The sequence below is a fragment of the Podarcis muralis genome, chromosome 10, assembly GCF_964188315.1.
Source record: "Podarcis muralis chromosome 10, rPodMur119.hap1.1, whole genome shotgun sequence".
NCBI lineage: Eukaryota > Metazoa > Chordata > Lepidosauria > Squamata > Lacertidae > Podarcis > Podarcis muralis.
The window spans coordinates 54452753-54480225 of NC_135664.1; the positions used below are offsets into that span (position 1 = coordinate 54452753).

The following is a 27473-nucleotide window of genomic DNA, read 5'->3' on the forward strand; positions in this document are numbered from 1 at the left end:
AGAGGAAAGTCCTCGCATTGCGTGCCGCAGGAACTAATATGATCTCCGGGAGGGAAGCCGATAAACATCCCCTTCCTTTCTCCATCACTTAGCACAATGGGACAGGTCAGCCTTGCAAAATCCCACTCCTTTGGGGGGAATAATATTTTCCGACATATGGAGAAAACACTATTTGCTTCCCCACCTTTCCAGAGCCTCCCCCCGCCAGTCCTCACTGCAATAATCATTGAATAGGTAGGGTTACCTTGCTACCCTCCCACAATTTTTTACAGACTGATCAAACTCATGGCGGGAGGCAGGGCGTTGTGTTAATTTCATCGTAAAATCAACAAAGACTAACAATTATACTGGGTATTGACTTTCAGGAGTCAGAGCTGCCCACTTTTATCAGATGCATGAAGGCATCACTTAAGTATGTATTTGCAGAACCTCCAAGTGTCCCTTTTTTCCAGGGACACCCCTCATTTAGAGAATTTCTCCCTGCTTCTGATTTGATCCTACTTTTCCTTAGGACGCCCCTATTTTCATTGGAGAAATGTTGGAGGGTATGGAGTTATTTGACTGCCGAGCTGTCTGAAGGCAATCCTGTATAGGGAAGTTTTTTTATTTTTTAATGTTTAATGTATTATTATTTTTTATATGTGTTGGAAAGGGACGCGGGTGGCGCTGTGGGTTAAACCACAGAGCCTAGGACTTGCCGATCAGAAGGTCGGCGGTTCTTATCCCTGCGACGGGGTGAGCTCCCGTTGCTCGGTCCCTGCTCCTGCCAACCTAGCAGTTCGAAAGCACGTCAGAGTACAAGTAGATAAATAGGTACTGCTCCGGCGGGAAGGTAAATGGCGTTTCCATGCACTGCTCTGGTTTGCCAGAAGCGGCTTAGTCATGCTGGCCTCATGACCCAGAAGCTGTACGCCGGCTCCCTCAGCCAATAAAGCTAGATGAGCAACGCAACCCCAGAGTTGGTCACGACTGGACCTAATGGTCAGAGGTCCCTTTACCTTTTTATATGTGTTGGAAGCTGCCCAGAGTGGCTGGGGCAACCCAGTAAGATGTGTGGAGTATAAATAGTAAAATTACCATTATGGAATGGGACATCCCTATTTTCATCAGAGAAATGTTAGAGGGCATGTATTTGTATATTGTTGGCATCCATCTGCCTCAAGATACAATGGAGTGTACTTCCAGGGGCAAAGTCGAACCACAGTTTTAGCAGCACTAAAATGATATCCTGGGGGCACAAGCCTGGGCAGTGTGTATGGAGGTCCTGGGCTGTCCAGATGAAAAGACCCCCCTCTCAGCCTTGCTGATGTGGTCCAAAGGAAAGCAGAGCAATGTGTTTGACACCTGCTTAGCTGCAGGAGTTGCCAGAAGGAGGCCTACAAGGCACCATCCAACCATCTTAGGGACTCCGCTCTGGATTTGTGTAGGGCTTACTCCTTAGCCTTCTCCCCAAGATATCCTGGAAGGCAGAGGTGGTTTAGGATCACAGTTTTCTTTCTCCTAGATGGGCTCCCTTCTGAGGTTGACAAGCCCCATCTGCCCCTCGCTTCCCTCTGCAGCACATGCAGAGACCACCTTTTTGGCCATTGGGCCCACCGTTGGTTGACATTTCTTCCTTAAAAAGCTCACGTCATCCACCAGACATGGAGACAATATCCATGGTTAGGACTGGAGCTTGTACATACTGTAAAACCAAGTGGAGCACATCCTGATCAAAAACAAACTGTTTGCGTGAAAAGCCGGGAATTGGACTTGCACCACGCCACGTATCACTAGCTGTGGACATAGCCCTGCAGCAGACTTCCGTTTCGTGGGATTTAGGCCCACATTTCCCCTCCCACCTGATATTTTTGTTTAAATATTTGTTTACTTCATGCTCCTGTTATTCCAAAGTCTTCCCAGACAAACTGTACTCTGCCTGCTAAGCAAAGAGAGAGCGAGAGACTGACTGAGAGGAGAACTGAGCCGCAACGCAGGGGTCCGGAAAGGAACTCAAGTTGTGCTTCATACGGGGACTTCCTGTGGTTCAGCGGGGACACTGAAGAAGGCATGGGAGTTTGCAGGAGAAGCAAAGCACCGACAGAGGTGAAGGAGGCCGTTTTCCTCAGGAGGAAGATCACCCTCACCCGCGTCATTGCCTTGGGGGTGGGCACCATGGTGGGCAGCGGCATCTTCATTTCCCCCAAAGGAGTCTTGCAAAACTCAGGCAACGTGGGGGTCTCCTTACTGGTGTGGCTGGCTTGTGGGATCCTATCACTATTTGGTGAGTTGTTTGGCTGCTTGGTGGTTTAATTTCCTTTTTCACATACAGCGTCATATGATAGACAAAAATCCCATGACTGCAATCATGGAGCAGGAATTCTAACAATCATAAAGGGGGAAAAGCCTCCTCTCCCACCCCAGCGTGTGGCAATTGTGGTATAACAACTTAGGGTGTGTCCTTGTGGGGATAATGGAACCTCAAAATGGGCTTCTGTGGAGGACAGTGGGAGAATCATACACACACACACACACACACACACACACACCAATATTAAATTCAGTTCTCCACATTTCCGCATCAGTTTGTGATTTATTTATTTTTAAAAATAGTCCTCATGAAATTTCATCCACATTTTAGTGTGAATTATTCCTTAATATACACAATTCTGTATGCAATGTTGTGCAATGCACATATTTTTTGGGCAAAGGATATTTTATTATGTATATTTCCCCTAATACAATGCACTTTTGTATGGTATTTTCACAAATATATCCATTTTTGTGCACACTTAGTATATGTATTTTTGTACGCATTACTTGACTGGAAAATTGCATTATTGCTATTACTATTACTTCTATTACTATTAAATGTCTGGGTGGAGGATAGCCCGGTTTCAGTTGTCAATGCTTTGGCAACCTCCAGGTTAGACTACTGCAATGTGTTGTGTGTGGGGCTGCCTTTGAAGATGGTTCAGAAACTACAACTAGTGCAAAATGCAGAAGCTCAATTGTTAACAGGCTCAAGACGGCATGAACATATAACACTGGATCTGGCCTGACCACAAAGGCTGCCAATTTGTACTGGGTTCATTTCAAAGTACTGGTTTTATATGGCTTGGGACCTCTAAAGGACCACCTGTCCGCATAGGAACCGAACCCAGAGATCATCATCAGAGGCTCTTCTTTGAGTCACAAGAAGGGAACAAGCTTCTTCTGAAGCAGTTCCCCATCTACACAACTCTCTCCCATGGGAGGCCCGACTGGTATGAATGAACTTTGTCAACATTTTGGTACCAAGCAAAGATGTTGATTTTCCCGGGCATTTGGGTAGCACCAAAGATTGGATGTGTTTACGTTGATTATATTTTTAATATGTTTATGTATTTTCTACTGTACTTTATTCTTGCAATTGGTTTGGAACTGTATGTTGTGGGAAGGGATTCAGAAATGCCACAAACTAACTACAGTACATCAAAGTTGCACACTAGAACTCTTTTACCGGGTTTGCCTTTCCGTATTAATCTTTTTGTTCTCATTATATTTTTATGGGGGTTGGTTAGTCATATTTTATAATCGTTATATTGCTTTTATGTTGCTAAGAAACATGGTTTTTTTCCCCTTTTAACAGAAAAGTGGGCTAGAAATTTATTGGAGAGAGGCCCATGTGCAGAGGCAGATTTAGGGGAGTGCGACTGGTTCAGTCGTACTGCATGCAGAACCTCGGGGGGCCCTACAGAAAAGTGGGGGGTGCTCAATATTGGTGTTGTCCAGGATGCTGCTGAAATTTGAGCCCCTGAAGTCCTCCACTGCCATCTGGGGAGATTTGAATCCAAATTTGGCCATGCAGCCCACTGGGTGACAGTGGGACATTCATCATCTATCAACCCAACCTACCTCCCAGGATTATTGTGAAGATAAAAAGTGGGAGCTCCTTTGAATGAGAACCGGACAAAAGAATGGAAATTACCACCACCACTCCTACTACTACTGATGATGATGATTATGCATCTCAGTTCTAAATATCCTTCCATTGGTACCAGTCCAACTTATTTTAGTGCAACTGAATTTCATATCAATGTACTTAGAATTAGGGATATTACTCATCAGATAAGGGTGATGGTGATGATAAGAAATGCACACAGGGTTTACATTTTTAATGTTTTCTTTCTAGGAGCCCTGTCCTATGCAGATCTTGGAACATGCATCACCAAGTCCGGCGGTCATTACATTTACCTGCTAGAGACACTTGGACCACTGCCTGCTTTTCTAAGATTATGGGCGGAATTTGTTATGATCCGGTAAGGGCAGCTTTAACTTCCCATTGTTGTGTGAGAAGGGGGAGGTTCTCCAGGGTTTTACTGGGAGTTTTGTGTCTCTTTAAATCTCTCAACAGGGGCACTGTTCCAGCTGTGTTTTTAAAAGCAGCCAGCTGGTGGATGCAGCACCACTGAGATCTAACAAATGGCTGCAAAGACGTTGAGAGGGAGGGGAGAGGGAAAGGAATCTAAGAAAGAGATGGAGGGGGGGGGGGAGAATGAATGAAATAATAGAGAAAGCCCTATGGGAGAATAAAAACAACACACACACAAACACGCACACACACACAGCCTTTCTTTCAGTCATGACATGAGATAGATGAATATTTTCTTCCAATAAGAAGACCACCACTGTACTTTTTTGCAGCAGCCACAACAAAAGGTCTTGTTCTATAGAAATCAGTTTGATATATGATCTGCCCCTCCACCAATACCAGATAGCTACTAGATAAACAGAGCCGTCTGCCACAGAACATCTGGGAGCTGCTTTCCCCGAGGAGAGGGATCACACCGCTTGCAGCACCAGGACAGAGCAATGCAAACACATGGGCCCACTACCCTATTTCAGTGCAAATACAAGAATACACACACAAACACACACACACCACTCATCAACCACCCCATCAAGGTCAGGCCCATCCGTTCAAAGCTTGTTCCCTTTTGTGTTTGTTTTGCGTGTGTTGTCACAAATGCTGCAGAATTTAGAGGAGAATGCGGGTTTGGGAGCTGGGGAAATCATTCTACCTCACACCAGAGGGGGAGTTGATGGAGCATATTTTAAAAGACTGGCCAATGGCCATCAAAAGGCTTTGAAAATACGGTAATCCTAGCAGGATGTTGGTGAGACTCTGATCGCCACATTTCAAGGCCTTTTGCTCCATCCCCTGCATTTCCCCTGTCTACCCAGGACTGTATGAAGAACCGAGCTGAAAGCTCCCCAATGAATATAAGGTAAAGGTACCCCTGCCCGTACGGGCCAGTCTTGACAGACTCTAGGGTTGTGCGCCCATCTCACTCAAGAGGCCGGGGGCCAGCGCTGTCCGGAGACACTTCCGGGTCACGTGGCCAGCGTGACATCGCTGCTCTGGCGAACCAGAGCCACACACGGAAACGCCGTTTACCTTCCCGCTAGTAAGCGGTCCCTATTTATCTACTTGCACCCGGGGGTGCTTTCGAACTGCTAGGTTGGCAGGCGCTGGGACCGAACAACGGGAGCGCACCCCGCTGCGGGGATTCGAACTGCCGACCTTTCAAGCCCTAGGCGCTGAGGCTTTTACCCACAGCGCCACCTGTGTCCCCAATGAATAATATGGGCCAAATGTAGAACAGAGAAATGAAACCCAACTTGGAGTGGGGGCTTCATTTCCTGTCACTTTTCAGAGCAGTGCGAAATCCACCATCATGATTGGGGGCAGCACACCATCAACAAAGGCAACAAGTATCTCCCCCCCCCTCCCCATGGGAGGCAGCAGCACCAGGGCATTCTTTCATCAGCCTCACCAGCCTTTTGCTTTTCCCATAATACCATGGGGCATCTGGGGCATATTGAAGAAAAGCCTGGGTTCTTATTCTGGTGGTTGGGCCACCATTCTCTCCCCTGGTCTCCAAAGCAACATTAGTTCAACAGTTCAAATGAAATGGTTCTGGGCTATTGAAAGAAAATGGATTTGATCTATGGTTTGCCCTGAAATCAGAATCCCTAACCATGGCTGGGGTCCCGGCCTGAGGGCAACCTGTGGCCTGTCTGATTTGGATAAGATTGCAGTTTTTTGTTTCCTGCAGTTTAGAAATGGAAGACACTAATTGCCTGCCCTTGCACTTGGCAGAAAAGGAGTCTCACAGCTTCTCATTCAGATCCTGAAATTGTAGGGTTGGAGAGGGACCAATGGTCATCTAGTCCAACCTCCTGCAATGAAGGAATCACAGCGAAACAATCCCTGATAGCTGGCTATCCAACCTCCTTCCATGAAGGAGAGTCCACCACATTCTGAGGTACAGTGGTACCTCAGGTTACAGACGCTTCAGGTTACAGACTCCTCTAACCCAGAAATAGTACCTCAGGTTAAGAACTTTACCTCAGGATGAGAACAGAAATTGTGTGGCGGCAGCAGGAAGCCCCATTAGATAAAGTCATACCTCAGGTTAAGTACAGTTTCAGGTTAAGAATGGACCTCCAGAATGAATTAAGTTCTTATCCTGAGGTACCACTGTAGTCCATTCTCCTATCAGACAGCTCTTAACGTCAGAAAGTTTGCCAGAAAGTTTTTCCCAGTCCTCAGTCCATGCTTTGGAAGAGTGTCTGAATGTCTTCATTTGTGGTTGTTTAGAAGAGCAGACATCAACAGGAGCAGACAGAAAACATAGGTGAGAGGGAGACAAAGTTGCCAGAGAAAAGACCAAAATAAAAGAAATGTTTTTGCCTTTGTTTCATTTTCCAGACCTGCAAATATGGCTGTAGTGTCCTTGGCATTTGGTCGGTACTTAATCGAGCCTTTTTTCGCCCCATGTGATGTCCCTCCTTTGGCTGTGAAACTGATCACCACCACAGGAATCAGTGAGTACCAAAGAGAACTAAATATCTAAGGTTGCAAGTTAATCCTAAATGTACCTGCCAAATATTAATACATTTCTCACTGCGTCTTGTACATTTGCAGATATTTCCACAGCAAAATATCATAAATATGCTGAGAAAGTTCACAAATAAAGCAAATCTTCATAGCTCATAATACCTGTTTTTATTATGAGTGAAGAAACCATCTCTAAATGTTTGTACTGATAAGGAGATATATTTTTAATACCCCCACTTTTGCATCTCCACAACTGGCATTTATCAGACTGTGCTGCTGCGGCCAGTACCAATAATAATAATAATAATAATTTGATTGATTGTACCCTGCTCATCACTTGGTTGCCCCAGCCACTCTGGGCTGCTTCCAACAGAGTATTAAAAAACACAACAAAATATCAGACATTAAAACCTTGATTGCTTTAACCCAGCAGTAGCCAATACAGTGCCCTCCAGATGCCACTGGACTCCCATCAGCCCCTGCCAGCATGGCCAATACTCAGGGATGATGGGAGTTGTAGTCTATCAAACTTCTAGAAGGCACCAGATCAGCTGGCTGCCCCCACTTTAATCTCTTACTTAGCCTCATTGAGAAACTGCCTTTCATTCCCAATAGCTGCATCTCAGTTCACTCTTAGTAGTCCATATGTTGTTGGACTACAGATCCCATCATCCATTCCTATTAGCCATGCTTACTAGGGTGGCTGGGAATCGGGATCCAGAATGTTTGGAGGGCACCAAATCTGCCACTCCTGCCCTATAGTAAGAAAAGAGGTTCCCAGTGCCGTATGATAACCGTATGAGTTCTCATCAATTCACAATCCTAACCTTGTCTACTCAGAAGTTATTCCTACTGAATTTAGTGGGGCTTAAACTCAGGTAAGTGGGCTTAGGATGGCAGCCTTAGTTCTCACAGGCCATCTATGAAATACTGAGATATTTCTTCCTGGTGTCTTTAAAAAGTTTGCTAGATATATCCAAGGCAGTTTGTAAATGAACAGAAGCTGGTTTTCTTTTTGTTTGATGCTGTCAGCCAGTTGGCAAAGGAAAGGGCTTTTCAAAACCACAGTTAAAAGCTATTTAAAAGCCAGCTAGTTAAAAAACAAAACAAAACACCACTCACTGGCAATATTTAGAAACAACAGTGCTCTTGCATGTTTGAAAGCTTCACGCAAACAGTTGTAAACTCCTTCCTTATAGGGCTCCTCGGCCTTTAAGCTACGTGACCAGCAGAAATGCAGGTGCAGCTTTGCTTTATTTATTTTTTTAAAATATTGAGAGGCTGCTGTCTCATTTTTAAAAATATCAGAGCAGTTTAAAACAAAAATACCCCAAACCATACAGTAAAAACACTCTCTCTCTCTCTCTCTCTCTCTCTCTCTCTCTCTCTCTCTCTGTGTGCGCGTGTGTGTTGTTGTTGTTGTTGTTGTTGTTGTTGTTGTTGTTGTTGTTAACAGACATTGATTAGCCATTGTGGAAAGATGTATTCTTAATTGCCTGCACAGGTCTGGCTGAATTTAAGAGTTTTCAGCAGGCATTTAAAAGTTGGCACAGAAGGCACCTGCTGCAGAGATCCGGCAACAGGGATTTATTGACATTTCTGCCAGTCATGCTGGAGTCCTATCAGAAAGCCCCGTCAAGCTTGTGGGGTTTTTTCTAATGATCAGCACTTTTAGTAAGTAAGCTTGCTGGAGAAGCAGTATTCCCATCTCCATGGGCTGTTATGACACAGAAGCATTTCTGGTTTTGTTTTTTTAATGTCAGCAAAAAGTCAACACTCGCTAGCTGTTCCAAAAGCACAAGCACCACAGTCGCAGCCATTCCTGGTACAGTTATGGTGATTTCTCTCTCCTCCTCTTTCTTTCTTTTTTCTAAAAAATATTTATGCATTTTCCATTTTTCTATTTACACTTCACATCTCTCTCCTCCTTTCCAGCCCTAGTCATAGTCCTCAACTGCTGGAGTGTGAGCTGGTCTGCCAACATACAGACATTCCTCACAGCCCTCAAGATGGTCACGGTTGGTCTGATCATCGTTCCTGGGATGATGGCGCTGGGAAATGGTAAGACTGGCCAGAACCCCCCTACGTGGCATGAAATAAGAAAGGAGCATCAGAAGGGGCAGAAACTGGCAGTGGCAAAGAGAGACTTGCCAGGGGACAACAGTAGGTTTGATAACAGAATTCTGTGTGGGGTTAGGGGCGCGGGTGGTGCTGTGGTCTAAACCACTGAGCCTCTTGGGCTTGCCTATCAGAAGCTCGGTGGTTCGAATCCCCACGACTGGGTGAGCTCCCATTGCTCTGTCCCAGATTCTGCCAACCTAGCAGTTCGAAAGCATACCAGTGCAAGCAGATAAATAGGTACCACTGCGGCAGGAAGGTAAACAGCGTTTCCGTGCACTCTGGTTTCTGTCATGGTGTCCCGTTGCGCCAGAAGCAGTTTAGTCATGCTGGCCACATGAACCGGAAAGCTGTCTGTGGACAAACTCTGGCTCCCTCAGCCTGAGAAGGGAGATGAGCATCACAACCCCATAGTCTCCTTTGACTGGATGTAACCATCCAGGGGTTCTTTACCTTTTTTCTGTGTGGGGTACTTTTCCAGACTCATAGTATTGTAGAGTTGGAAGGGAGCGCAAGGGTCATCTAGTTCAACCCCCTGCAAGGCAGGAATTTTGCCCAATGTGGGGCTCAAACCCACCACCCTGAGATTAAGAGTCTCATGCTCTACCAACTGAGCTATCCCACTTGAGCCCCAGGCAGCTTTTATGCATCCATGGTTCTACTGAGGGCCAAGCTCTACATGCAGCCTACAAAGTAGGCACTCTGCTCCCTTTCTCACCCCAGGATACAGAAGTGAGGGATCTCACGCCTAGGTGGTGGAGCAAATGTGGTCTTTCAGGCATCTCTAGCAAGCCCCTGGGACTCTTCCTAGGCCAAGGGTGGGGAATCGTTTTAACTCTGCAAGCCAACTTTGACAGGTGGGAAAACCCACCTGCCTATCAAGTGACATTCCCTAGGCCATGCCCCCTGCCCCTGGCTGCTTGGGGTGCATAATTCAGACAGTGCCTCTCGCAGGCCTGACTGGTGAGTTGTGTGCCTGCACATCTGATTTATACTGTAGAAGAATGAGCATCACATCCATCTCTCCACTCCCTTTTGCCTCTGGCCCCAGGCACCCCAGGCCTATGGCCCCTGGAAAAGTCCCCACAAGGGAAAGTAACCTTTAGGCTGAAAAGGGGCTCCCGGTTCATGTCAAGGTGTGAAGTTTTATTCGTGCAGAAACTGCCAGTAAAAGCTAGAATACACTAGAACAGTGATTTTCAACCAGTTTGCTGTGGCACCCTGGGGTGGCTTGAATGATGGTCAAGGGTGCTGCAGACAACACTGGCCTCTGTCCCTCTTTCCTTCCCTCCCTCCTCTGATGCCCTCTCCTGTCTCTGCCTTCCATAGGGTTGCACAGCTGTTTGTTGCAGCAGCTCTGACCACAAACTCCCCAGGCAAATGGTGTCTCTGGGGTGCTTTCCAGGCCCCTGTGGGGCAGTGTGAGGAGGCACCTCTCTTTGGGGCAGGGGGTGGGCAAGCTCAGAGACCAGGGGCAGCAGCTACGGCTGCCCAGAGGACTCCCAAGGAGAGGAGGCTGAGGGAACACTGCACAAGGGAGGGTGTTCGAAAAAGGATGAGAGGCTGCCAGCTCTGCAGGCAAGGGGTGACATAACTCCTGAGCCCCACGGGGGTGTCGCAGAAAGAATGTAGTTGGTCAAGGGAACTGTAGACTCAAAAAGGTTGAAAACCTCTCTGCTAGAACATTCTAGCGGGTCTTCAACTTTTCGAAGTGCTCGAAGCGCAGCTGTTGTTTTTCATGCTGTGTCTTAGATTAGTTCCAAGGCCATTCAGTGAGCAGTTTCTTCTTCTTCTTCTGACTTCTATGCTTTACTTTCATTTTGCATTTTATATTCGTGTGGTGTAATTTTTCTGCTGAAACTGGCTTTGCTCTAAATGAGCTGAGCTTTGCCTTGCTAGGGAGCTAGCAACAAACTGCACGATTTATGCCTTAGTAAATCTCTCCTTAAAGATTTTTTTCCTGCTGTCTGTGTATTTTATTTTATTTTTTGAATCCATGCACCTGCCAAGGTTCTTCTACTCTGCTAATCAAACAATGTCCGGGCGTTTTCCAGGTCTTGGTTCCCAACAGTTCACCCATAGTAGCCAGTTGAAGCCCTAAGGGAGAGTAGATGCATCCACGACATCTGAAGATACCTTGGGTACCATTTCCCTCCCCAACAAAGCTCCATGCTGGGGGAGTCTGCACCTGTTGAACTTCTGCATGTTTTGCAGAAACAGAAGCAATGATACATGGCCTGATCCAGCCAGTTCTCCTTATGCTCTTATCTGGCTGGGCACAATGGAAATGCTTCTGACCCAGGATGGTGTCTGCTGATGTATATACCTGTTCTCATTGTTTTTCAGGCCACTATGAAAATTTCCAGGACAGCTTTAACACAACTTCTCTGACACTCGACAAGCTGCCTCTTGCTTTTTACTCTGGGATGTTTGCCTATGGAGGCTGGTAAGTCTTTGAAATTCTAACAGAGCTTTCTACTGTTTGCTCAAATGTCAGAAAGAAAATGCAAATTAAGCAATAAATAAATAAATCTGTACTTTACTCCAGAGCTGGCACAATCCTGGATTGCAGATAATATTTATCTACCTAGTCTGCACCAAATATCTGTTGTAGGGTTGGGATATAACTCACAGTGTCATCTTCCTTTGTTCATTTCTTTTGTGAATTACTGAGGTGGTCGTGCTTCACAGCTCATTCCCTTTGGTAATTTTGATGCTCTTTTGTAAGATTCCATAGCTGTTTTCAAAAAGTCTGGCGTGCATTTTTATCTATCTATTTTTATTACAGACATACAATATATGTATACATGGAAAGGAGAATACTTTCGCAAAGTGAAGCTAATATAGCAGGATTTGTTATTACTGGAGTCGGAGGGCGGGAGGTTTTTTTTTTTAAAAACCCACATATGTTGACCTTGTGACTCTTGATTTCTTATTTCAGGTTCTATATAAGCTTTGTAACAGAGGAAATTGTAAATCCTAAACGGTGAGCAAACGGGGGGTGGATGGGTTCCGTTCTTTTCCGGTGTATGAAACATGTGTTTCCAAAATAATTGAGAGCATCTGAGGAAGAAGCAGACCAACAGAGCAAATGTTAGGAGGCAGAGTCTCTTCAGCAATACCCCAAAGAGGAGAATCCCTGTTAAGTTGTGGGTGAACATATCAGACGACACAGCGATTCTTCAAACAGCTCTTGTTTATTCACAGGCCAGGACAGAACTGAACTGAAGGGTTCAGTCAGCCTGCTTATATAGAGCTCCAGTACAACGTAACTGTATCAACTTTCTAAAACTATCCAATCACTGAACGTCACTTTCAATCCCTTATTTGCATAACTATCTACAGTATCTCCCTGCTGGCCCAGGGTGAGAACTTCAGTACATAACAATCCCCTCAGAGTTGACCTCAGGAAGAGTTAAAAAAAGACTGAGTAAATTGGCATGAGAAGATCTTGCTGAAACAGGCCAAAACCCCATCTAGTTCAGCCTCATGTTCTCACAGCAACTAACCAGATGCCAATGGGGAATCTCCTGTCTGAAATCCTGGGAAGTTGCTGCCAGTCCGTGTAGCTAATACTCTAATAGAGGGATCAATAGTCTGACTCAGTATAAGGCAGCTTCCAGTGTTGCTGTCCATTAAAAGAAGCAGTAGCACAGATGTCAGCTACAACACCCACCCACCCATCCAGCTAAAGCTAAAGGTCAGGGAAAGCCTTAGTAAGCAGGTGAGTTTTCAGTATACATCAGAAGCATCCATCATTCGGTACCTTCTGAATCTCAGAGAGCCCCACTTCCATCCGGCTTTCAGATGACCACAATACAAGTTGTGTCAGTATCTGCAAAATCTCCGCAGTAGATCTCAGTGATCTCCTGAGTCTGTACAGAGGGAAATGGTCAGCCAGCCCTGAGTTGCTCCAGCTTTATACATTAGCAACACCTTAAAAATGGCTCGCTGGTTAACAGTCAGTGCAGTTCCTTCAATAGTTCAATACATGAGGCAGTTTGGATAAAAAGAGGGGGAGGGGCTTATTAGGGTTTGCTATTCTTCTTTTAGGGTTTGTTATTTTCTTTATTATGTTTCTATATGTGCTGGAAACCACCCAGAGTGGCTGGGGAAATCCAGGTAGTAAAAAAAAATGTTTTTGAAAATATATGTAATAAACTCAGAGGTGGGAGCAAACACGAAAGGGAATGCCTACTCATTTGAATGTGGAAAGAATGAAGTTGGTTCTCATTAGAGAGTAGGAGATATTATTATTATTATTATTATTATTATTATTATTATTATTATTATTAAGTAATGAGACATCCCCTGCATCTTCCAAACTAACCTCAAGGACAGAGTGACCCACAGTGCATGAATCACAGTGGCTAAGCTATCACTATCTTGAAAAAGACATATTTATACATACAGATGCATAAAGAAATATAATGCAAGCAACACATAGCCATCCAGCATATAATACGGCGGTCAGGGAGGTAATCAGGCTCCCAAAAGTAGCCTGTTCTTTGAGAAGAGTTATTCAAGTGTCCCTGTTTTCATCTCTACACCTTTGGCAGGTCTTGTCATATTTGGCGCTAGCTTACAAGATAGGAAATGTGGGGTGGGAAGATAGAAGGCACCTTGAAATGTGGACCAAATAAAATTCCCAACTGTTTTTATTTCCCTATTTTTGCAAATGCCTTCTACGTTATTCAAGGTGGGTGGCCACAGGGTCAAGGGATATCTGTCTCTAAAATGGAACCGTGTATAAGAGGAACCGTGCTTCTCTTCTTCAGGAATATCCCACTCGCTGTAATAGTGTCCTTGGCCGTGGTTACAGTGTGTTACATCCTTACCAATGTGTCTTACTACGCAGTCCTGACACCACACGAGATTCTCAACTCTGACGCAGTAGCTGTGGTGAGTGTGGCAACTTGCGTGCTATCTGTATTTTTAGACCAATATTACCAGGGGGGCAGAGGAGAAGGGAGATGGTCTAGAAGGCCTATTGGACATAAATTTAAGTAACAGATTGTAAATTCCTAGGGCAGACATCTGTTTCCATGGGCAGCGAAGAGGAAACATACATGCTTTTCTAAACAACATTTGTTCGAGGAAGAATCTTTAAATTGTGCACCTATAAATGAGCAAAACCAGACAGAATACAGAGTACTCCTAGATTTTTGGTTCTCTCCAGATCAATATACCTTCATTCAGCATTAAGCAGCAATTTATGTATAGTCCTTCAACTGTCTCGACACAAATTTGGATAGGCCTTTTCGACTGATGTGCTGATCTCTTCTAGCTTTGACTTATTTCACAGGTGGCCTCTGGTGGCAGCAGGGCTGTGGCAGCTTTCAAATGTTTTGCACTGTCTTGTGACATGCACAACTAGCTTCCTTTAGGACAGAAGTTATGTACTCATTATGTACAATGAGTGCCTGGCTCTCCAAGAACGACTTTTGTCACTTGAGGCCAAATATATATTTCTCTCTCCCACCCTGGGCTGGCCCAGTTTTTGCTTTTTTATTTATTTGCAGTTGTTGTTGACATCTGTCTGTCTCCTGAGACAATGGAGGAGTGTACCTTTGGGAGTGTCAAACTGTTGCAGAGTTAAAGCGCCGTCTGCGGCTGCAGAGACTGATATGGGAGAGACATGTTTTGTTGCAGCAGGGGCAGGTGAAGGCATCCAGATGTGCTGCTGCAGATGCACCATGGTGTGTGTTCTCTCTGTGCTCCTTCCAGTGGTCATTCCTCCTCTGGTCACTGCTGTGGATACGCAACCTGTCTGTCTCCAGGCACTGCAGTTGTCTGCAAGGGATTCCCACACAGCAGGGTTGATACTGCCAGCCAGTATCCCTCCTTTTCCTCCCAGAAGCTCAAGTGACCTAGATTGTTCTCCAGCTCCTTGTTTAAACCCCACAACAACCCTGTGAGGTAGATTAGGGTGAGAGGCAGCGACTGGCTCACATGGCTCGCTGGGAATTTGAACCGTAGTTTCCCAGGTCCTAGTCAGACACTCTAACCACTACACTACACTGCCTTCGTTTACTGTATGACATAATGGAAAGTTCTACAGAACTCAAAGAATGGTACCCTATGCTACTGTTGGTTGCCCTTACTGATAAGGCTGTCTTGGTTTTCTTCCAGAGTTTTGCTGATAAAGCTTTCAAGAGCATTTCCTCTGTGATTCCAGTACTTGTAGCTCTCTCGTGTTTTGGTGCTTTGAATGGAGGAATCTTTGCTGCTTCAAGGTAAGGGCTTGCCGATTTCAAAGCAAATGTCCTTATTACAAGAAACTGTTCACAGTTCCTTATCTTGTCAGTGTCTTCCTTCTACCAAATGCTACTTTAGGGAATAATACAGAAAGCAGCCATTTCCCCCCCAAATCTGCCTTTTGTACAGAAATTCCAGTTCTTATCTCCATTTCACAAACCTATGTAGAAATAACTTCCAAATGCTGGGAAGTTGTGGCTAAAGAAACACAGCACAGACCTAGGCTATAAGAAAAATATTTTTCCGCACACCTTAGGGATAATGCCTATATAGAAAGGGAAAAAAGTCAAGTGCATTGGTATAGTTTAAAGAGCATTTGCTCCCCGACTTGACATATTGAACTCAGCACAATTCACTTCAATAACGACAGCCAATTTTTGCGAGCTGGTATTTCACAAAGAACTTTTCTTTAAAAACCAGTCAGTGGACAGCGAGTGGTGGAAGCTAGAGAACAACTCTGAATAACGCTTACATTTCAGTGAGAGGAATATAAATAAAAACGAAGTCTTCTCCCAACTTACCAGGCGCAACGCTGCTGTTGTGGGGTTCTCTTTTCCTAGAGTATGTAATATTCCTAACACTTTATGATTTCTAAGGGGGCGGGGAGAAATGTTTTCTTTTAACGAAAGGAGTGTTTAACAAACCCCCAGTAAGCATAGCAAAAAAAGGAAGTGGAATTCAATGTGTGATCAACTGGTTTTCTTCCACAGGATGCTGTTTGCAGCTGCCCGGGAAGGACAGTGGCCAGCTCTTTTTTCAATGATACACCTTGAAAGACACACTCCTCTTCCAGCCTTGATACTAATGGTAAGAGCTTCAAGGTTTGCTTTAGTGTGCGGTTGGACATAAAATGCAGTGTATGGGCCGGGGGGGGGGGGATTTTGCCCTTGGATGGCTGATGATGTTTTAATTTGAAAAGGGGGAGAACTAAATGTATTAGGACTGTTTCTTAAACGATAGGCAGTGTCAGGCACTGCATGTACACAAAATCCATAAAGGTAGAATGTTCTGTTTCCATGTTTGAAACAAATTGGCCACACCACATTAAGACCCTGGTTTTAGCCTCCATCTTTGGGCAGGTAACACTTTGTCACATCCTTGGCGTCGTACTTAAAGGATGCTTGTTAGGTACTGAAAGAAGACAGATGGATAAATGAATTGTCACTATATTTTCGATAAGAACGGCTGAGTTTAGCTGGGGTTGTTTTATATTGTTCTTAAGTGTTCCATGTCTATTTTAGGGTTCCATATTTCAGAAAGTAAAATTCCTGATACCTGCAAAGTTGTTGAGTTGTTTTTTGTTTTTTGGTTTTGTTTTTTAGGAAACCACCCAAAATTGAAGAGCTTTTTTGGGGACGCCTGACCCCAAAATACTGATTTTGAGCTTTTTGAGCTATTTCAGTTGCTTTTTCCATTCCATTGCCATACAGGGCTTTCCCTGACAAAATCCCCCCCCCCCCCCACGCCATTTTTATGCCCAGAAAACCAGGACATGTCAGGAATTTTCCTGACATGTGGCAAGCCTAGTCTATTTGTATTTTGTATTTGTATCTTTTTGTTTCATAAGACTGATTGATACTTTTAAATGTGTTTGTGGGAGAAGGGGCTATTGTGTTGTTGCTTTTGTTTCAACTATTTAAAGAAACACTGCCAAGTTTGAAAAGCACTGCCTTAAGTTATCTGGGGTTTAGGGTTTTGTATACAGTATTAACACAAGACCCTTGAACCTGGGCTGGTAGCATGTGGGCAGCTGGTGTGGATGTTTCAACAGACATGTTACATGCTGCCGGCCATCTGCCCCCATCAGCAATTTTGTACTAGTTGGGAGTTTTAGGGCCAAGCCCACCATCAGGTCTCATCAACTGAAAATGTTCCCATAATTCTGCTCAGTAATAATGGACAAGTGTTACACAGTAATTAGTCACAAGGAAAACCTAAAAGTAGCATGGAAAACTGGTTTTGTATTCTACTGACATATTTCCAACACTGCCATTTTTCTCCATCTGCAGTTGCCATTGATCTACTTGATGGTGTCCATTGGTGACCTCTATGGGCTGTTGAACTTCTATAGCTTTTCACGCTGGTTCTTCATAGGACTTGCCACCCTGGGGCTCATGATACATCGTTATCGGCATCCAGAACTGCCAAGACCCTTTAAGGTAAGAAGACTAAAGATAGTGGATACAGGGATGTGTAAATCTGTGCTTCTATCTTTTACCTAGCTAAAGAAAGACAAAGGCACATAAGGAAAAAAGGGAATCCCAGAGCACAAAAATCCAAACATATTGGCCCAGGTCAGACATAAAGCTCAAGTGGTTTGTTGCTCTCACCCTGTAAGATCTCAAATGTATACTGAAACCATGGTTTTATCTGCCAGACTAAGCCTTGACCCCAGGGAGGATTAGAATCATAGAATCATAGAGTTGGAAGAGACCACAAGGGCCATCGAGTCCAACCCCCTGCCAAGCAGGAAACACCATCAGAGCACTCCTGACATATGGTTGTCAAGCATCTGCTTAAAGACCTCCAAAGAAGGAGACTCCACCACACTCCTTGGCAGCAAATTCCACTGTCAAACAGCTCTTACTGTCAGGAAGTTCTTCCTAATGTTTAGGTGGAATCTTCTTTCTTGTAGTTTGGATCCATTGCTCCGTGTCCGCTTCTCTGGACCAGCAGAAAACAACCTTTCTCCCTCCTCTATATGACATCCTTTTATATATTTGAACATGGCTATCATATCACCCCTTAACCTCCTCTTCTCCAGGCTAAACATGCCCAGCTCCCTTAGCCGTTCCTCATAAGGCATTGTTTCCAGACCTTTGACCATTTTGGTTGCCCTCCAATACCCGATACAGGACCCATTTTCATCTTGTAAGCAGAGAGATGAGGAAACTGCCTTAACCACAATTTGCTTAATGAAGATGGGGTGCCCATGTTTTGATATCCATTTGCAGCTAATCTTTAACCACCTCTTATATGGTCAAGTGTAATGCTTAGCCATGGTTAAGGAAAGCAAGTCACAATGAAGTCTGTCTGAAGCTATTATTTCATAAGCTGCTTAGGGAAATTTCATTGCTAGGTGGCCATATTCTGTAAATATTGTGTTACATAAGCAGAAGCAAAGTGTGACCTTGCTCACAGGCTACTAACTGAACAAGAACAAAAGGGAATCACGGATATTAGAAGCCAAAAATAGGAGAAGGGGAGAAAAATGCCACCATAACATGCCAGTATTTGGGAAGAAGCCATAAAGAAACCCTAAACCAGCTCCTTTTCCTGCACTTTATTAAAACTAGAGGATGGAGACATTGTTAAGAGCGTTGTTGTTGTTGTTGATGTTGTTTTTAAGTGCTTTGTATAGGGATGAGTTATGGTCCTTTCCATCTCTCAGATTAAATATACTACTCTTCTCCATGTTCAAAACATGTTTCTTTTTTGCATTTATGCTTCATGCAGAACTTTATTTTCCGATTTGACCCTTTTTCCTTTAGGTGCCTTTGTTTTTCCCACTAGTGTTCACAATAGCCTCTTTCTGCATCGTGGGGACATCCCTGTATTCCGATCCTGTGAACACCAGCATTGGCTGTGCTGTGACTCTGTCTGGCTTGCCCGTCTACTATCTGGTGGTGCAGAAGGCTAGGATCCCAGGCTGCATCACATCCATGTTCAGTAAGTATGGCATCAGCTATGGTAGCTCAGAACCGTGAAAGGGAAGCTTCAAAATTAGCATAAATGAGGCCCAATTTCACACGTGGCACATGACACTGTTTGTGGATCAAAAGCTGTCAAGAGGAGTTCTGCATCTCCAAAGAGTTGGGGACGAAGCTCCTTCTGTCCTTTTATAGACTATAGATCTGCAAATGCCAACATCTGTGCAGCAGAAACTATGCTCAGTTTAGGACGGACAACAATCATATGTGAAACTTCTCCCTGAAATTAAGCTAGTACTCTGATTATTATTATTTATTGAATTTTTATACCACCCTTCATCCAAAGATCACAGGGTGGTTTACAGTATAAAAACCACAAAAATACACACCCTGAGATCTTTGGATGCAGGATGGTATATAAATTTAATAAATAATTGTGATAATGCACGGTTCTCCACAGTAAATTGGGCCTGTCGCATTGGCTGTGATTGACGACTTCCCCTTGTCACACATATAAGGACCCAAAAAGCACTGTACTTACCTTATGAAGTTTTGGTAAAGGCATGAAGAACCTAAATCAATGCATGTATAATACTGCTTAGAGCTCAACCACAGGAAAAGTTAAGAATATCTCTAGTTCAAATGAACTTGGTAGAGAAGAAATCTTCAGGAAGGCGTTCCTCAAGACTACTTCACAAATGTTAGCAAGCATATATACCTATCTGTATAGTGTATGGCTCTGCCCTGTTAACTACCAAGAGGCATACTAATAATTTTAATTGCATGTAAACAGGAAGTGAAACCAGATAGCTTCTCTCACACTTCATAGGGAATAGCAGGTTCACAATGTGGACCACGATATATCTAATGTGTGAAGCAGCCAGAGTTTTCTGTTTTTGCTGAAGAACACCAAATGATGCCTCTCCCAAACTAAACATTTCCTCTGATTTCCTTGTTGCATTTGTCTAGATTCCTTCACAGTAAAATTGCAGATCCTGATGAAAGTGGTGCCCCAGGATGTCCTAACATACTGAAGAATGTTCATCCCTAGAACCTTCCAAATCTGTTCTTTGGGAGCTCCTCACACTCCAACCGTGTGGGATACGCCTCCAAGTCCACTTTTAAACAAGAAGGGAGAAAACTGTGACAAGCCATTCTTTCCTTACCAACGATTAGCCAGAGCGTTTGGATATCAGAAAATTAAAGGGTGGTCTTGTTTTGGGCAAAAAACATAACCCAGTTCTGCTTAGATCAAGAGTGGGAAGCCTCAAGTCTCTCTGTCAGGCCTTAAGACTCTTTCTAGACCACATCTCTCATCAGTCTTGCTCTCTGAATCCTCCCAGAGGGCTTTTGCCCTTGAACTATGGTCATGCCTCCTACTTGTCTGGATAGAGGTGTGAGTTTGTGAAGAAATCTCCGACTTTTGCATGGTTGGAATGTTAGGCCAGTATTTCAATCTCAGTATATAGGCTACTAGAGCAGAAAAATTGGAACAGACCAATGGTAAATCTAGTACGCGGGTTGTTAAACTGTGGTCCACAGACCACCAAGGGTCTGTGAGTTTTGTTCAGGTGGTCTGCAGTTGTTCTGTTAAAACAATGGAAAAGCACACATCATCTAGCACAGTACATTACACTAGCTACAACAGGCAGGAAAATAAATAAGCGGTCTGCCAAGACCCTCAGCCATTTTCAGGTGATCCATGGAGAAAAGAATTTGGGAACCACCAACAGAGTGGATACCAGACTTTATAGTATATTAAAAGCTGGTGCCCAGCTGAGGAAGCTTGCATATCTACGTGTAGAAAACCAGTGAAAATGGAAAATTCAGTATGATCTCACCTTGCTAGAGACAGAGCAAAATTAAAGTTGCTTAAGAATGGATTACAGTACCGGATTTTCAAGGTAATCCTTATACAGTGGATACTTTCCTGGGGTGGGTGGAACAGATAATGGGTTATTCATTTAAGGGTAGCCCTGGTTACCAGGAGAATGATGGAAACCCAGTATATTCAAGAACAAGTGACTTCACTTGGTAGAGATTTTAAGGTGCCATTTTAAGATTAGTGGACTGTACTTAAAATACATTTAACCTTGCAGGGGTTAATTCAAGTGGTAGCTTATCTACGGTAAAAGAGCTGCGGCCAAAATGACATTTGGTGGAGCTGCCTAATTCAACACTTGCAGCACGTGAAACTAAAAAACACACAAATAAACATCACCACCTAGTCCCAAATACTTGCAATTTCACCAGAAAGGGAGGAAGCTCCTCCTCTTGAAGAATTCCTTCTAATGTGCAATGCTTTTCTAGCATACAGAGAACTAAAATAATAGGCTGCAATTCTAAGACCATGTACCTGTGAGTCAAATTGTACTTAATGGAACTTACTTCTGAGTAAACGTGGTTAGGATTGCAGCCTAAAGCACAAATTACACCCTGCATTGATAGGAACCTTCATTTTTTATTAGACAAAGGCGCTTCATATCTGGGCTGCTCCTAAATTAATAGTACAGAGATATGGTGCAGCAAAAATTTATATGTATTTTGGATTACAGGATTGTAATGATTTATATATTTGTTGTGTTAAATTTGTTATTATAATTGTAAATTGTTTTAGGAATGGATATAAAACATTCTCACTGTGTGCTGTTTTCCAGCTGTAAGGGTTGTGTCATATATTGTGTACAAAATACTTGTGCACCCTTAATCCTTGCCTCTCATCCTCAGTTTTTGCTGACAAAATACACGAGCCTATGGTGTGTTTCCCAATTATTTTATTCCTGGAGCATACTAATTTATTCAGGATTTAAACTGGAGACAAATCACCTACGCTCAAGAATACACATTTCCTCTCTTGAGCTTCCAAAGTGATAGGCAGGCATAGTGCAAGATGCCCGGTTTATATTCCTTGCAGCCATCTCTGCTGATACAAATGGCACAGAGGTATGCGACCAATGCTGCATGGAACTGTCCTGCTCCAGTGCAACAATCCATCAAACATAGTTGCTTAAACTGTCTAGTAGTTCAGTTCCTAGGGTCCACTTCTTCATGTACCCAGAATCATGCCCGCGTACTAACCCGGACAACAGAAACCCTAGGGAGATTTCCTAGTGAAACAGGAAGAACAGTAAGGCCCTTGGATATCTCCTGAATCTTTGGTATAGGGTGAGTAGCCTAATCCTTTAAATACCCCAATTATGGGTGCTCTCAACACACACTGGCACTGTGTTTCTTGTTGAAATGTGTGCCAACCACATGAGGAAGCACCAGACAATTTCTCATTGTCACCACACTATTTTCTGCCTAAAAACCTAGATTGGAAACAACTCTTTTCAGTTAACCCTGTGGATGCTGGATTCCCAGAATTAATCAGTTGGCAGAAGTTCCTTTCTAGGAGGCATCGTTTTGCCATGTTACTTCATACGCCTAAATGAAGTGAGTACGTAACAAACCCCCTTTTTAAGAAAAAAAGGACGTAGCCGCATCTTTGCATTCTGCTGTGAATTATGACTCTATAGTGTTAAAGTCAAAGAACAGACAAGCCTCTAGTCAGAAGCCCGATTCACATGCTTAAGGAAACCAACAAGGTTTGTTATGTTCTAAGGCACTTTTTCCCAACCAGATGACCTTCAGTTGGACTACAGCTCCTATCAACCATGCTGGCTGGGACGGAAAGTACTGTAGTCCAAATCATCTAGAAGCTGTGATGTTAGGGAAGGCGCTGCAAATAGAGGTAACTGGTTATAGGTGAAATTTGATCGTGCCAGTCTGCTGGCATGGTTACCAGAAAGCACTGACAGGGTGGGGGGGGGAACCTAAAGCTATAAAAGTATTTTGAAATAAGTGAAGCTAGTATTGCTATCCGGGGAGTACATTTTGAACTCAAGCTTTGCTCAAAAAGGTAGAAAATCAAAAATAGAAGTGGAATTAAGTTTGGTTTTTCCCCCACAAGACATTCTGTATCACATCCAATATTTGCACTGAACGAGTGTGCTGAAATTAAACACTTGAATGCTGAAATCAAAAACATAAGCAATACAGATTTTAATTTCAGTATTTTTGAAGTACAGGAAGTGGAAACTATGGTCAAATACAAATTTAAACAAGCCACTTGTCCTTCCAAACAAGAAATCAATAAGCTACTTATATAAACTTACAAATATTAAAGTAAAATTGAAACAAAATAAATACTGTACATACACTTTCCCTGCCTGCAGGCAAAAATGGGATGGGAAACACTGTTATAAATTGAAAAAAATGCTCTTAAAGCTGCAGCATCCCATTTCCCAGCCAAAACACTCGACACAGTAGTGTGTTTCTGTAAAAAGGAGCAGAGGACACACAACCCCCTAAGCAGAAAGACAGCTATTTCACAAACATTCAGAAAAGTTAGAAATCAGACTGACAGTAGAAAAAGGGTGTGTGTGAGGGGGGGGGGTGTCACATCAGCAAAAACACTACTACAAAACTAGTAAATATAGTCAAGACCTAACCCCTTTTTTCAAATGCAATGAATATTTTAAAAATGCCAAAGCACAGGCAAAGTTAAAACTGTGATAATTCATATTAATATAATCTCTTAAAGTGATTTTTCATTCCCTTCCCACAGCAAGAAACTATTATGGCTTAAAATTTATATTCAAAGTCCTTTTCTAGTTAGAAACGCAGCTTCAGCGGCAGCTACGTTTCCTAATCAGTGCTCGTCTCAGTCTCACCCAGTGTTGCATGATTTGTTCGTTTTGTAGACAGATCTTTGCCTTTTTGGGGAAAAACAGATGTTGCAGCTCTGAACCCAGTTTAAACTACAAAACGGTAAGGCCCTTAAATTCAGTTCATATTTACTACACAAAATAAAGTTGCCCTGGATTCACTTAGGCCCAAGGCCATGAACAGTTTTTAATGGTCTGGAAGTATGAATAATGCAAGTTCTTCTTCTTCTTCTTCTCTTCACAAAAAGATGACTTGAGATTTTTGGTGGCACAGAAATTGTGGGCAAGGAGAGGCATTATGCAGGGGATTCTCTGGTCATTTATAGCATTGGGTCTCATGGGGTTTCTTCCAAGCTACCAGTTACAGAGTAAGCAAAAGTGTCAAGTCATGACTCAAATCCTACAAAGTTTTGTTTCTTTAATGACTACACATCCTGGCAAATGAAGGCAGTCTACGGCATGTTAAAAGCTTAGGCGAAGTAAAGTTTATTTGATCTGACCATGACATTGTACTCTTCGGCTGAAGAACATGATGTAAGCATTTCAGATTGTGGCCAGAAAGGCAGCTCTTCTTCTTCTACCCCTCTGAGATGGTTTGGAAAATGATTGTATGTCATTGTTACTGATTGCATAGGTAAATCTTACCACAGAAGTCAACTGAGGCTAGTTTGTAGGCTGGCTTTATCAGTAAGTATTGGATAAAGTGAAATGTGGCTGAGGATGTCACTAAACACCAGTATACCAATGCCCTTTTCGATTCTCTCTCTTGTTTGGGCAAAGCCCAAACATTTCATTTCACATATTCCTATCACCTTACAACTCCGAGAGAGAATAGGTCTATTGTAATTCCACCCTACAGCTGAAGCTCTTGTTTCAGTTATTTAAAAATATCTTCTCTTTGAAAATAAGGTTCACTCACCTTCTGCCAGATATGGCTTTAGAACTGCTCCCTGTCCCTCAAGGAAGTGAAATGATGAAGTCAGGACTATAGCACCCAATTCAGACAATCTATTACACATAAAAGTCTGGTGCAGCAAGGGTCTCTATCAAGCAAGTTATTAACACACAAACAAGACTTGTCTCGATCAAGCCACCAAAATAATTATTGCTTCAGAGCAATTTATTTTGGTGCACACAATTGATGTACTCTACCTTCCTCAAAATTAATCTTAATGCCTAATCCAAAGATTCATTTTGGTAAAAGTCTTACTAAAGTGGTAATAGGGGATATTTCCCTCGATTTGTATTTGAAAGACAAAAGGTCAGAAGAAACTACAAAGTATTTCTCTTAGTCTATGAAAATATGTTTGCATGCTCATGACAATGGAAGTGAGTCGTGGGGGTGGCGGAGGTGGAGGAATGAGAAAAGTAACTGGAAACAGCCATTAAAAAACCCTCTTCCCTTCTACCACCACCATCACCCAATAAGGCCATAGCTATATTTTAGTAATCAAGATATGTTGAGAGAAAGTAGATCAGTTATAGGATCTGCTAGCTACTATGGATTCACTGGAATATTTTAAAGTAAGAACTGAAGAAACGCAAATGCTTCGAAATTCACTTTAGAATTGCTTTTTCCGTCTAAACCAAAAGGACAAGTAATTTTACTTTAAGAGGGAATTGAGAACTTAAATGATCTGTAGCTCAGATAAAATATATATGGACTGCTGGGGGGACGACGACATTTTCTCTTACCAATACTGAAAAGTGTGCAATTTCAGATTAACCAGTAAATTTCTGTGTTTCCAAAAGCTAGTATTAAATTCCCTTTCTGTAACTGGCTCTGTTTATAACGCTGACAACATGCAGCTTATCCAGTTTGGTTTTAGTTACATAATGTGGACACACAAGTGCTGGGGGGAAAACTGTAATTCGATGAAGAAAGAAGAGTGAAGAACAAATGTGTGGTAACTTTCAAAATCTAGGACACACCACAATCCCATTATCCTATTTTTATCCATTTACACTCCACAACTAACCATATTTACTCAAGAGGTCAGTCCCAATGATTACAATGGGGCTTATTTCCAAGTTAAGATTGCTACCTTGGTTATTTTGGCTACCATTCTGCATGTAGCTATGCAGTTAATTCCTATTCAGTTAAATGGGAAGTGTTAGGAACTCTGTCAAGGACTGCAGCCTTGAAATGTCTCCACTGAGAATTTTGGCTAAGTCTTAGTAACTGCAGTAGCCAAGGACGTCTGACTAATATCTATTCTGATAGATGACAAAGGTCATTATGTCTAGTTTAATACAGATACACACATATAGATGCAGCAAATACTGAATATATAAAATTGTTTAAGCACAGAAAAGTCCTATTTGGGGACTTTTAAGATATTTTATTTTTGATATAACCTGAAGGCTTGGAAGTTTTTATTGAAGTTAAAAGAAGTCAAGCAACTGAGTAGCTTTGGCCATGCTTTAACTCTTTATCAACAGAAGAAGAAATCCAAAGCGGTATCCCTTGTATTCCCACTTTAGTACTGAATAGCCCTCTTACCAAAGTAGTAGTACAGCTGCCTCCCCTTTTCCTCCAAAAACAGCTTAAATATTCAATTTTATATTACAAAAATACAAATTTATCATCTAAGTTATTTACATGTATTTCAGAATTGGCATTTACTACTGGATATTTGCAAAGCATGACGCAAAATAGTCATTCTGAGTTTTAGCAAGCTATGAAACATATTTACATATATACAAAAACTTAAGACCTTTCATTGGCTGGCATGTGTAGACGAGCAATACTCTGCCGCAATAGCCTTCCTCCAAAAAAAGAAAAAAAGCATCTTAAGTGTCTACACTTAAATCAATAATAGCTGTAGTGCTACCCTTGGTTTACAGCTACCCATGCTTAGCATGAATCGTTCTCCATGATATGGAAACAAATAGGCAGGAGGAGGAAGCACACGTGTGAAAAGAGCTCTTAGTAACGTTATGCCAATTTATCATCCAGAACAAATGGCAAAACATGAGAGGAGGAAGAGGGAGGAGCAAGAAGGGAAAGGTTAACTGGCAAAGAATACGTACTTTAGAAGTCAGTACAAAAGCCAGTCAAGAGCTTATATAAAGAGCAGAAATTAACATGTGATTCCATGTGCCTTAACTTAATGCATCACATCCATGTTTAAGACTATACCTGTTATCAATTGTTTGAATGCAGAGTAAATCATTCATGTGGCTCTCCACTGGAGACAGAGACAGACAGACAGACGGAAGACAGACAGACATTAAGGACAAACAAAAACCTTCACATTCTCAACATCTAAAATAAAAATCATAATTCCCACAAAGAGTTTTCCAAATAAATAGTTTTAAAATGAATTCAATAGTTGCAAAAAAAAAAAAAATCAAATCTGTCAAATAAATTATTGATAACCACCTTCATCACACGCTTCTGTTCGTGAATTAGCTCAGACGCTACCAGAAACAACAAAATGATTGAGCCCTGAAGAAAGACCATCTCCCAAGTCCATAGTCTCTCTGAATATTCCCCTGTTTCCCAAATGGTTATTGCTGAGCAGGTGTGGCACAGTGAAAATGCAGCATTGAGTTTTTGTTCATTAGGCAGTGTTCTAATAAGGTACATGCATTCTGCTTCAAGCAGAGGAATAAAACAGAAGCTCCAGGCACTGTTCCCCCTCAGTACTGGTCCGTGCATAAAAAGGACAGCAGCAGCAGTGGTAGCAGCTACTGCATCAAACAAAGAAGCGCGCATGGCCATTTCGGTTCAGCTTTAGAATCTTCCCTAGGCGCTGCTTGGCAGTTGCCATTCCTTTCTTTGGACGCTTTCCTGAAAAAGAAAGAAAAAGTTGGTACTGCTAACCACCATTCACGCTTGTACTTCCATAGCTCAGTAAAATCAGCCCC

The 27473-nt window shown here is 42.8% G+C and overlaps 2 protein-coding genes across 5 annotated transcripts in view; one reads left to right on the forward strand and one right to left on the reverse strand.

Moving 5' to 3' along the window:
• The first annotated feature begins 1880 nt into the window (after positions 1-1880).
• On the forward strand, positions 1881-21535 carry LOC114605932 (cystine/glutamate transporter-like). The gene is made up of 12 exons (XM_028747643.2): positions 1881-2263; positions 4154-4280; positions 6737-6852; positions 8801-8926; positions 11330-11429; positions 11925-11969; positions 13762-13885; positions 15116-15219; positions 15952-16048; positions 17251-17400; positions 18733-18910; positions 19861-21535. Exons 1-12 carry the CDS (start codon positions 2050-2052, stop codon positions 19923-19925), a joined length of 1446 nt encoding a protein of 481 aa, XP_028603476.2. The 5' UTR covers positions 1881-2049; the 3' UTR covers positions 19926-21535.
• Positions 21536-22911: 1376 nt separating this feature from the next.
• The window catches only part of KDM7A (lysine demethylase 7A), a 49353-nt gene continuing 44791 nt past the window's right edge, over positions 22912-27473 (reverse strand). For all 4 annotated transcript variants that reach the window (XM_028745617.2, XM_028745615.2, XM_028745616.2 and 1 more), the window contains one exon: positions 22912-27396. In XM_028745617.2, coding sequence (XP_028601450.2) covers positions 27302-27396 — 95 coding nt within the window. In that variant the 3' untranslated portion in view covers positions 22912-27301. The remainder of the gene's footprint in view (positions 27397-27473) is intronic.

What these genes read in the sequence shown, in the direction of transcription:
- LOC114605932 (XM_028747643.2), top strand. Translation starts at nt 2,050, where the DNA reads ATGGGAGTTTGCAGGAGAAGCAAAGCACCGACAGAGGTGAAGGAGGCC. An exon ending in ACTCTGACGCAGTAGCTGTG is followed by an intron (nt 13,886 to 15,115) that starts GTGAGTGTGGCA and finishes GTTTTCTTCCAG; the next exon opens with AGTTTTGCTGATAAAGCTTT. An exon ending in CTGCATCACATCCATGTTCA is followed by an intron (nt 18,911 to 19,860) that starts GTAAGTATGGCA and finishes GCATTTGTCTAG; the next exon opens with ATTCCTTCACAGTAAAATTG.